Source organism: Gymnoscopelus microlampas, assembly GCF_963454915.1.
Source record: "Gymnoscopelus microlampas genome assembly, chromosome: 2".
Taxonomy (NCBI): domain Eukaryota; kingdom Metazoa; phylum Chordata; class Actinopteri; order Myctophiformes; family Myctophidae; genus Gymnoscopelus; species Gymnoscopelus microlampas.
Window position 1 is genome coordinate 57,346,115 of NC_139939.1, and position 12,081 is coordinate 57,358,195.

At 43.5% G+C, this 12,081-nt stretch overlaps 1 protein-coding gene across 1 annotated transcript in view; it reads left to right on the forward strand.

Annotated features, from left to right (window-relative positions):
* Positions 1-1,199: 1,199 nt before the first annotated feature.
* The window catches only part of LOC311055967 (kelch domain-containing protein 3-like), a gene marked incomplete at both ends in the record, with an annotated part of 42,235 nt that continues 31,353 nt past the window's right edge, over positions 1,200-12,081 (forward strand). Inside the window, 4 exons of the mRNA XM_084072280.1 lie at positions 1,200-1,709; positions 2,085-2,290; positions 4,758-4,962; positions 8,784-8,927. Coding sequence (XP_083928406.1) covers positions 1,200-1,709; positions 2,085-2,290; positions 4,758-4,962; positions 8,784-8,927 — 1,065 coding nt within the window. The remainder of the gene's footprint in view (positions 1,710-2,084; positions 2,291-4,757; positions 4,963-8,783; positions 8,928-12,081) is intronic.

Sequence of the window (12,081 nt, forward strand, 5' to 3'; positions counted from 1 at the left end):
AGGCGACAGTTTTTTTCAAAACACAAGGGTACGAAGGAACACATTTAGGGCCATTCATAATTCACGTTCTCTCTCTCTCTCTCTCTCTCTCTCTCTCTCTCTCTCTCTCTCTCTCTCTCTCTCTCTCTCTCTCTCTCTCTCTCTCTCTCTCTCTCTCTCTCTCTCTCACCTAGCGTGAACTAGTGAACTCTACGTGACTTGTGCAGAGTGAGGTCATGGAGAGTGCAAGGCTGTTGGTGCAAAGTGCCTCCAACTCTGAACCCTAACGCAGGCATGGACCAGCAACCATGTTTCATGAAAACCCACCCCTCCCTTCTTGAGTTATTTAGTTAAAAACAGTGGTTCTCTATCGTATCGAGACCATCTCTACAACCAACATATTTCATATGCACGAGGTGGGGTTATTCCCCGTGCACATAAAATATGTTGGGTGGAGAGATGATCTATTCACTCAGAGAACAAAGGTTACAGTGTAACCGAACGTTCCCACCATATTTTTCAATGTTTTAATCCATTAAGACCAGAAGCCGATTCTACAAATGTCTTCTAAATCCAAACAGTATTCTGAAAAAAGTTATGTTTCTACATCAGTGGTTCTCAAACTTTTTCATGTCAAGGACCCCCAAAATGATATGTATTTGGCCGCCGCCGACCCCCATATCAAAATATTTTGCTTCCAGGGACCCCCAGAAGCAAAGATGTGAGTTACAAATGTTCGCAATAAACAATAAAGGCTTGCAAACATTTTTACAATTTTTCAAAAATAGCAGATCTACAAGCTCAAGCGCGGCACTCGGTACCGCGCTATGAGCTTTCTAACTTTACTGGGAGGCTGCTCTTATTGTAGTAAAGCTGTCTGTCTGTAAAGAACTGATGTTGCTGTCTGTCTGTCTGTCTGTAAAGAACGGATGTTGCTGTCTGTCTGTCTGTCTGTCTGTCTGTCTGTCTGTCTGTCGATGGTTGCTGCTCATTATTGGACGGCAGTCTCAATATGTGTGCCCCCCCCCCCCCTTCTCAATGTGATGACGTCATCAAATTCACAAAGCCATGAATCGGTGTTGCCTGGCAATGGTTTGTGTTGTGTGTGATATCAGAACAAAACTCTGATCAACCTATATAAGATGTTATGCTCGTCGAGAGAATGTTGGACAGACGGACGAACAGACGGCAAACGGACGGGCTGATAGAGGCAGATTGAGATGTTCTGGACGGTGTGGACGTTGCCCATGAAAAGAGGTGTGGTGAATCCGGAAAGAGGACCAGAGTCATATTTACTTAATTATGCTGCAGTGCCAGCGGGGGACAAGGTGTATTACTTTGGAGGGTACTATGACAACACATCCTACACCATGGATCAGATTGATGTGAGCGTCTTCAACACAGTGACTTTACGCTGGATGAAGCGTCCCCCAGAGACACCTAGAAGAGGAGGAAGACGTCCTCTTGAGGTTCCCTCCATGCGCTGGGGCCAGACAGCTGTACTGATAGAATCTACCGTCTACATCTGGGGGGGTGTAGTGAATTGTAAGAGAATAAAGGAGGCCACCGTCATAGGGGACTACTGGGACAACGTTCTTTATGCATTTCATGTCGACACCCACAGATGGTTAAAGCCAGAGATTTCTGGGTTTGTTCCCGCAACGAGGGCCGGTCACTCAGCCTGTGTCTTGGGGAAGATCATGTATGTCTATGGAGGATACAGATATCCTGTACATCTTAATGACATCTACAAGTTGGACACCGCCACGATGGTCTGGTCTTTAATTAACAACAGAGGTACTCCGCCACCTGTTTCACAATGGCACTCTGCCGCCATCATCGGGACAAAGATGTTTGTATTTGGGGGCTGTGGGGAACAGGGGAGATACTACAACAACATCAGTGTGTTTGACACAGAGACCAACAGCTGGCTGAGCACACCTTCTGTACAGCTTCTTCCAGAAGGACGCTGGAGACATTCAGCCTTTGCCTACAAAGGAGAGCTGTACATATTTGGTGGGGTTATACGCAGTACGATTAATATTAATACATGGCAGTCGAATGATCTGTGGAATTTAAACGCCAAGACCTTCTCATGGAAGAAGGTTGAGCCCAAGGGGAAAGACCAGGACTGGAGTTCTGGTAGGTGGTGTTCCATGATGAGAGATCGTATCATCCTCTTTGGAGGATACAGAGACCATGCACAGCCCATCCTACAGATCTTAGACTTAAGTCCTAGCCTGAAGACGTTATGCAAACTAGCAGTTATCCAGTACGATTTGGAACAGGCGGGACTCCCATACAACGTCAGGTGGGAACTGGCAACCATGAACAGTATCACACATTAAAAGTATAAAAATGCCATTATACTTTAGGTGGTACCCAAATCTCTATAGGAAACTGGCATCATTGACTAGAGAAAAGAGAAGAAAAAAAAGGGTCTAAAAGTGTCAAATTTTAAATTAAAACTACGTCAAATACAAACAAAGGCCCAGAAAAAATTATGAAAACAATTATACGACTTTAATTACAAAGCCTTAGACCGCAAAAGACCAAAGTTTTTTTTTTCCCCACTGGATGGCGCTTTTCTCTAAGACATGATTGACCATTTCATCCCCAGATGCACACAAAAACAGGAGATCATATGATCCTAAGATTTACAACTCTATTGGCTTCCTGGTTAACGTCTGTGGGAAATTGTCTGTATCTCGCCTCCTGTGTTTTACTGTGTATTTTGGACGTGTCGTCGTATTTTCAACGGCCTGTAACAAGCGACTGTGGAGTCGTGCGATGACTTTTTTTCTTCTTCTCGCGGAAGCAGTGTGAAACCCTCAAAACATCAAGTACATTTTGACACCAATACTTTGTATTTTTACTCAAGTACATTTTGATTTGAAGTATTGATACTTTTTCTTTAGTAAAACATTTGAGCACTTTTTCCACCACTGGTGCGGATACATATCAGCCTCATACGTCCAAAACTGGTACTTTTCAGAATCCAAATTCCAAAATCGCAAAAGTAGCAAGCTTGTAGATCTGCTACGTTTGCAATTTGTTTTATTTAGATCCTGAACAGTAACCGTTTTGGACATATGAGGTTTCCACCTGACAGAAACTAAATACTACATCACTGTCGTATAAGACTAACAGCAGTTAGTATCAGACTAACTACTGTTAGTCTGATAACAGTAGCAAAGCTTCCCTTCTGTGGGGAAGGTCCACAGTAGGAAACAGAACAGCAGTCGAAAACATTCCCAGAAAAATTACTTTTTAACTTTAATGGCTGCTCTTATTGTAGTGAAGCTGTTTGTCTGTAGAGCACTGATGTTGCTGTCTGTCTGTCTGTCTGTCTGTCTGTCTGTCTGTCTGTCTGTCTGTCTGTCTGTCTGTCTGTCTGTCGATGGTTGCTGCTCATTATTGGACGGCAGTCTCAATATGTGTGCCCCCCCCTTCTCAATGTGGTGACGTCATCAAATTCACAAGCCATGAATCGGTGTTGCCTAGCAATGGTTTGTGTTGTGTGTGACATCAGAACAAAACTCTGATCAACCTTTATAAAATGTTATGCTCGTCGAGAGAATGTTGGACAGACGGACGGACGAACAGACGGAAAACGGACGGGCTGACAGAGGCAGATTGAGATGTTCTGGACGGTGTGGACGTTGCCCATGAAAAGAGGTGTGGTGAATCCGGAAAGAGGACCAGCATCATACAGATGTGCCACTTCAAAACTTCACATGTCCTGCCATCGCCAAGACAGTAAATTTTCAGGGGTTTCCCAGGGCAATAAGAGGGACAAAGAAGGGCATTTAAAATGCTGAATTATTTTGATGATCACTGCTTTTATGATGCTAATTAATTTGAGCAACTGGTCAAATCACCTTTCGCCTCATAATGAGTCTGACACCTTCTTAAACACACATTATTTTGTTCTCATGTATATGGATGTCTGTTGAAGGGAAAAACGGGGGTGTGTAGTGACAACTTCTTTTCAGGGGCAAAACAGTGCATTTTAAGGGCAGAAAAGGGAGGAAAAAAATGCATTTTCAGGGCACTATCAGGGAAAGAACAGTAACGTGTGAAGTTTTAAAGTGGCACATCTGTATGTACTTAATTGTGCTGCTGTGCCAGCGGGGGACAAGGTGTATTACTTTGGAGGGTACTATACGTACACATCCTACACCATGGATCAGATTGATGTGAGCGTCTTCAACACAGTGACTTTACGCTGGATGAAGTTTCCCCCAGTGACAACTAGAAGAGGAGGAACACGTCCTCTTGAGGTTCCCTCCACGCGCTTTGGCCACACAGCTGTGCTGATAGAATCTATCGTCTACATCTGGGGGGGTGTAGTGAATTGTAAGAGAAAACGGGAAGCCAACCTCACCTGGGATACCGTCAGAGGGGAATACTTTGACAACGTCCTTTATGCATTTGATGTCGACACCCACAGATGGTTAAAGCCAGAGATTTCTGGGTTTGTTCCTGCAACGAGGACCGGCCACTCAGCCTGTGTCTTGGGGAAAATCATGTTTATCTATGGAGGATACAGCAAGACTGAATACCTTAATGACATCTACAAGCTGGACACCGCCACAATGGTCTGGTCTTTAATTAACAACAGAGGTCCTCCGCCACCTGCTTCACAATGGCACTCTGCCGCCATCATCGGGACAAAGATGTTTGTATTTGGGGGAATTGGGGTAGGGAGATGGTACAACAGCATCAGTGTGTTTGACACAGAGACCAACACTTGGCTGAGCACACCTTCTGCACAGCGTCTTCCAAGAGTACGCTGGAGACATTCAGCCTTTTGCCTACAAAGGAGAGCTGTACATATTTGGTGGTTACGTCCTCAGTCTTACATACTCAGCATGGCAGTACAATGATCTGTGGAAGTTCAATTCCAAGACCTTCTCCTGGAAGAAGGTTGAGCCCAAGGGGAAAGACCAGGACTGGAGTTCTGGTAGGTTGTGTTCCGTGGTGAGAGATCGTATCATCCTCTTTGGAGGATACAGAGACCATGCACAGCCCATCTTACAGATCTTAGACTTAAGTCATAGCCTGAAGACGTTATGCAAACTAACAGTTATCCAGTACCATTTGCAACAGGCGGGACTCCCATACAATGTCAGATGGGAACTGGTAGCCATGACAACAGCAACAGTATCACACATTAAAGTATAAAAATTACATTATACTTTAGGTGGTACCCAAATCTCTATAGGAAACTGGCACTATTGACGAGAGAAAAGAGGAAATTACATTGGATATAAATAATGTGTGACTAGTTGAAAAGGTAAGTAAAACCAAAAATCACTGTCAGTGGGCGATTCATTTATGTATTTAACCTGGCAGTGAAAGAGTGTTTTGCTTCCGCAAAAGAAATGTCATGCCGACCTCCCGTTCGCTTCTTATACGCCGTTGAAAATAGCATGTCTCGACAAAAATACATAGTAAAACACAGGAGCCGAGATACAGGAGTCTAACCAAGGAGTGAATGGAGTAGGACATCTTCGGATCGAGTTATCTCCTTTGAGAAAACATAAATAAATAAATACATTTACGTATTTACGGCAGGGGTCTTCAACGTTTTCAGGCCAAGGACCCCCTAGCTGAGAGAGAGATGAAGCAGGGACCCCCTACTCTATATTGTATAAAATTGTGTTTCAGATAAACTTCTGCTGCTCTTTTTTCCCTCTACACCTATAACTCTTTGCCAAAAATAGCCGATCTACAAGCTCACAACGCCTCGCAGCGCGAGGCGTTGTGAGCTTGTAGATCTGCTTTTTTTTGGCTAAAGTTCTCCTCAGAAAAGGGATGCTATAGGGTTAAAGTGGTTAATGTAAAAAAAAGAAACACACAAAGATTTGGCGGACCCCCTGTATTAACTCTGAGGACCCCCTAGGGGTCCCGGACCCCCTGTTGAAGACCCCTGATTTACGGGATACAGGAACGAGTGGTTTTGACCAATGGGCCCAACTGCACAAAGGGCTTTTATGGCATGGAGGTAGACACTAGAGAGAGAGAGAGAGAAAGATTTATTTTATATTGCTCGATATTCATTATTGTTAATATTTATGTTATTCACTTGTTTGTCTCTGTATACGTAATGTCATGACTTGTTTTATTTTATATTATGTATGCTTTGGCAATGTGAAACATTGTATCATGCCAATAAAGTATTTTGAAATTGAAAAAAAAAAAATAGAGAGAGCGAGAGAGAGAGAGAGAGAGAGAGAGAGAGAGAGAGAGAGAGAGAGAGAGAGAGAGAGAGAGAGAGAGAGAGAGAGAGAGAGAGAGAGACCTATATTCTGAAGGGTGTTATCGACACATTAATCTATTGTTGGATCAACCTCCGGTCAGCTTTTCAAAAAAAAAAAAAAAAATCAGCGGCCAAAATCAGGTGAAAATCTCAACATTTGGAGGAGAAGACATTTGGATTCGATATGGCACCTTCTAAACTTCCTCTTTAATTACACGTGGTCTCCTAAAAAAAGTATTGCTTTTGGACGGCAGATACGGAGAATTCCACTGGGCATTACGTTATACCGCCGCATCCATAACACTTAACCCATTTAATCCGGCAACAATTTATTTGGGCTATTCAAAAATAGCAGATCTACAAGCTCAAAGCGCAGCACCGAGTGCTATGCGCTTGGAGATCTGCTATTTTAGCAAAGTCGTGATTTTATTTTAATATATATATATTTGTTTTAAAAGCGAACATTTGTACCTCAAATCTTTGCTTCTGGAGGGATATATTTTACAAATATTTGCTTTAAACATATATATATATTCTGGCCTGGACCGCTGGCGTGTCGTGGGTTCAAGTCCCGATCCCGACGACCTTTGCTGCATGTCACTCCCCATCTCTCTTTTCTCATTTCCTGTCAGCCTACAACTCTCCTATCAAATAAAGGCATAAAAAGCCCCAAAACAAATCTTAAACATATATTCAAATAGTTTCAAAGAATCGTACACATTTTCCCCAAAAGATAAAATAAAGAATGCAGATCTACAAGCTCATAGCGTGGCACTCGAGCTTGTATATCTGCATTTTTTGAATAGCCTAAATAAATAAAACAAATTACTCAGATGAATTCCCGGTTTTAATGGGTTAAATAGAGGAAAAAAAGAAAAACACATCAATATTACAATTGATTAGCTGATATAAAAAAAAGGTTCTTTTAGTGGGGGGTTTCAGTCGTTACAAACGCTGTGCTAATGCTCTCAATCTCCTTGTAGGTTTTCTCCCAATTGTTGTGATTGATTTTGCGACGGCTTGGTCTTGTCGGGGGCGGCGGCCGTTATTAGCACATTCATTACCCACTTATTGAGCTAAAGTGCAAAGAACGCGGAGCTGTGAATATAACCCTAATGGAATTACTTGATGGATTAATTTGTTTGGAATCCGTATCAATCTTCATCGTCATGAAGACAAGTTGGGATGAGCTATGGTGTCAATTTCACATGTTTTTGTTTCGTTTGTTTTGCGGGGGGGTTTTTTCGGTTTGGTACGTCCCACTGTGGCCATTATGCTCATTCTGTCGGGGTGGAAACCTCATTATGTCCAAAACTGTGACTTTTCAGGATTCAAATTCGAAAATAGCAAAAGTAGCAGATCTACAAGCTCTAAACGTGGCGCAAAGCGACGCGTTTAGAGCTTGTAGATCTGCTACTTTTGATGCTTTTGTGTGACGCTGTAGTATGAACAAGTAGGGCGTTAACTCATTCACTGCCTAGAACGACTAAGACGACTTTTGTCCCTTAAGCCCTGCCTGCCTAGAACGACTAAAACGACTTTTTAATTATTATTATTTTATTTTTTTTGACCCAAAGACCAAGGAGATATGATTTTTCGAAGATCTAGACTCCCATCCACTTCCTTGTTAACTTAAAACTTAAAAATTCTGTTTCTCGGCTCCTGAGTACTTTTTTTTTCAATGAAAAATCTTGGCAGTGGGCCAGAAATAATTCAGGCAGTGAATGAGTTAATTTATGAAAAAAACACAAAAGGTTAGAGGTGTCTGCCCCGACAGAAACGATATATGAAGCTCTTTCAGTGATGGAAAGAAGTACTCTGTTACGAGAAAAAATACATGTATGTATGTATTATTTGACTTTTAAAAAAAAATACACAGGTAGCGGCATCATAATATGCTTAAAAAACTACAAGCTCACAACTGTGATTAAGATTAAGTCTAGTATAGGGCTTAGTATTGGAGTCATTCCACGAAACCGGTACGATTGGCTTTATAAGTGTATGTTATCTATTGGGTCACCAAAACCTATTTTTAAAAGCTTCTTATTTTTACCATCAATTGAAATGTTCCCTTTAATATTGTGTAATTATATTATGTTATTATATAATGTCTTTATATCAGAAATGATCTTGCTTCTTTTCCAGTAGACACCATTTTTCCTGCCGTCTGTCTCTCCTACACTGTCTGTGTCTCAGCTTCCCTACTGTCTGTCTGTCTGTCTGTCTGTCTGTCTGTCTGTCTGTCTGTCTGTCTGTCTCTCTCTCTCTCCTACACAATGTCTGTGTCTCAGCTTTCCTACCGTCTGTCTCTCAGCTTTCGTACCGTCTGTCTCTCAGCTTTCCTACTGTCTGTCTCTCAGCTTTCCTACTGTCTGTCTCTCAGCTTTCGTACCGTCTATCTCTCAGCTTTCCTACTGTATGTCTCTCAGCTTTCCTACTGTCTGTCTCTCAGCTTTCCTACTGTCTGTCTCTCAGCTTTCCTACTGTCTGTCTCTCAGCTTTCGTACCATCTCTCTCTCCTACACTGTCTCCCTCTCAGCTTTCCTACGGTCTGGCTTTCCCTCATACACTGTCTCCTTCTCTAAAAGCCTCATGCTCAGCCTGGCAGCGCGCCGGGATGACCCAGAACCATCCAGGCCACGCCCTTTCTGCCATCACAGCCCATGACGGTGACAGGAACAAGGTCAGTGTACCTGAACAGCTCCCTGCGTCCCCAAAGTCACCAAATCTGCTCGGCAACGCAACACACCCAGCCTATACGCACGTATGACCACGCACGCACGCATAATAAGGTAGTCCCAAAACACAGTCTATTATACACTTTAGCCCGGGGGTCTTCAACGTTTTCAGGCCAAGGACCCCCTAGCTGAGAGAGAGATGAAGCAGGGACCCCCCTCTCTATATTGTATAAAATTGTGTTTCAGATAAACTTTTGCTGCTCTTTTTTCCCTCTGCACACCTATAACTCTTTGCCAAAAATAGCCGATCTACAAGCTCACAACGCCTCGCAGCGCGAGGCGTTGTGAGCTTGTAGATCTGCTATTTTTTGGCCAAAGTTCTCCTCAGAAAAGGGATGCTAGGGTTCAAGTGGTTAATGTAAAACAAAATAATCATATCACACAAAGATTTGGCGGACCCCCTGTAGTAACTCTGAGGACCCCCTAGGGGTCCCGGACCCCCTGTTGAAGACCCCTGCTTTGGCCCATTCAATCCGGGGACGCGTCTGTGCCATTTAAGATTTATTTGGCTGTTAAAAAAATTGCAGATCTACAAGCTCATAGAGCAGCACCTACGAGCTTGTAGATCTGCTATTTTTGAAAAATCTTGAACGCTATACTATGCAAATCTTTGAATATATATATCTTTAAAGCTAACTTTTGTAACTCAAATTCTTGCTTCTGGAGGTCCCTGGAACAAAATGTTTGACAAATATTTGCTTAAAAAATATATATATATCCAAAGATTTGCACAAATCGTCCTCAGTTTTTCAAAAGAATAGCAGATCTACAAGCTCCCTACGGACACGCAACAAGCTCACAATGCAGATCAACAAGCTCACAATGCAGATCAACAAGCTCACAATGCAGATCAACAAGCTCACAATGCAGATCAACAAGCTCACAATGCAGATCAACAAGCTCACAACGCAATGCTCTACAACGACAACAAGAAAAATGCATGAATGTCAGCTATTATTATTGTCTCCGCCAGGAGACTATGTTTTCACTTTCCGTCCCCGTCCCCCCTCGGCCAAGCTAAGATTGGTCAAGCCTCACGTGACACGTATACGAATACGTTGAAAGAGTGTGCTCTGATTGGCTAGTGAGACGCATGACGTATAGCGGCCTATAAATAGATGTGTCACTTTGAAAGAGTCTTGGTCTCTTTCAAAGTGAGGTAAGACAGGAATAGTACTGGCGGAGACCTGTGCTCCGAGGAGCACATTTTCTAGTTATGAGTTTTATTAACTTCCCATTCAATTTTCCCTTTTTCTTGCTTTCTTTTTTTGTGTGGATTTCTTTTCAAATTTTTCGGCAAAAAATATTTTCTGTCAAAAAGAAGAAGGGGGTAAAGGTTAAGTATAGGGCTTAACAGTGAATGACAGTGAATAAAGAAGGAATGCAGCGGCCAGTAAGTTATTAATATGAACAACGTCAAAAAGTTCTGGAGAGAGAGAGAGAGAGAAAGATCGCCTCCGGGGAATGGACGTGTGACGGAGGGAGAGAGGGAGAGAGAGAGAGAGAGAGAGAGAGAGAGAGAGAGAGAGAGAGAGAGAGAGAGAGAGAGAGAGAGAGATGAATAAGTAAAAAGAGAGAAGCTTGGTTTTTAAAACAAGTGACATTGGGCCACCGAGCCCTCTGTTCTGTGGAGACCAGAGCTGTCCTCACTGCGTCCTCTCTCACACACACACACACACACACACACACACACACACACACACACACACACACACACACACACACACAGTGACAGGGACAGAGAGTGGGTGATGTCCCCTGTGGTCGTGGCTGCCTGCTCGCCTGGTTGGCTGACACGCGACATAGAATGAAGGTTCCAGTGGACAGCTACGCGGACACACACACACACACACACACACACACACACACACACACACACACACACACACACACACACACACACACACACACACACACACACACACACACACACACACACACACACACACACACACACAGGGAGACAGCTATACCGGGACAGAAGTCAGGTCTGCAGGTCATAAATTCATGATCAATATTTATGTGAACCCTGCTGTTGTAAATGTTGAATTGTGAATGTGTTTTTTTTTAACACTAAGACCTTTTTTTGACAGCACAGAAGGTCCTGATGAGACCGAGGAGACTATATGTGTGTTTACTAAGGTACTGTCAAGACCAGATTACCCCTTCTTAGTGTCCTGGGCTATGACCAGGTAAAGACAAAAAAAAAATACCGCCCCAAGTTTGGTGCACTGGTACAGCCCCAAAAAGCCTGTTTATTTATTTTTTTACTTTCATTTTGTAACCCATAATTTTTCACCCTAGTGCCAATGCCTAAGCGTGTAATCCTGAGCACTACCTTCCCTCTGCCAACCTAGGGAGGCCAGGGCCGAGCTCATGCCTCCTTCAATGCATGAGAGCCGTCTGACCTTCTTATCACCTGACAGGGGGGAGTTTCCCTGGTTGGACGTACAGTAGCGCGTGGAAGGAACACGTTATTCCAACCAGTTCCCTTCCCCTCCATCAGGCGCCCTGGCTGACCAGGGGGAGGCAGTATAGTGACCAGGATTACAGCATGTTTTTTGTGAGGGTATTAACTACCCTAGGAGACACGGGGAGAACATGCAAACTCCACACAGAAAGGCCCTTTCACCAACCCCACCTAGGGTGTGGTCACTGATGACGCGGAAGAGAGAACACGCCCCCCAGCTCCCACAGCGTCCCCTGCGGGAATCGAACCCAGGACCTTCTAGCTGTGAGGCGACAGCGCTACCGACTGCGCCACCGTGCCCCCAAAAAAAAGCCTGTTTATGAAGCCGGGCCTGGGTACTGTGTATTTAAGAACAGTTTTGAGTTCATATGCCGTGAATGTCCTCAAAACAGTATACCGAGCTCGTGGGTTGGGGCTCCCACAGAACTACCTCCGAGCCCAACTCATGTTCTAAACCGGCGATTAACCCAGCCCACTGGTGGGGGGGAGGGATATGATGATATTGTAAGTGGGCCCCCCCAAGAATACGTTTGAATGATAATATAACATTTATATTTAAAAAAATAAAAATAAATTCAAATGCTTAACACATTCCATGCCAGAGGTTAATCTCATAATGTACTCACCAG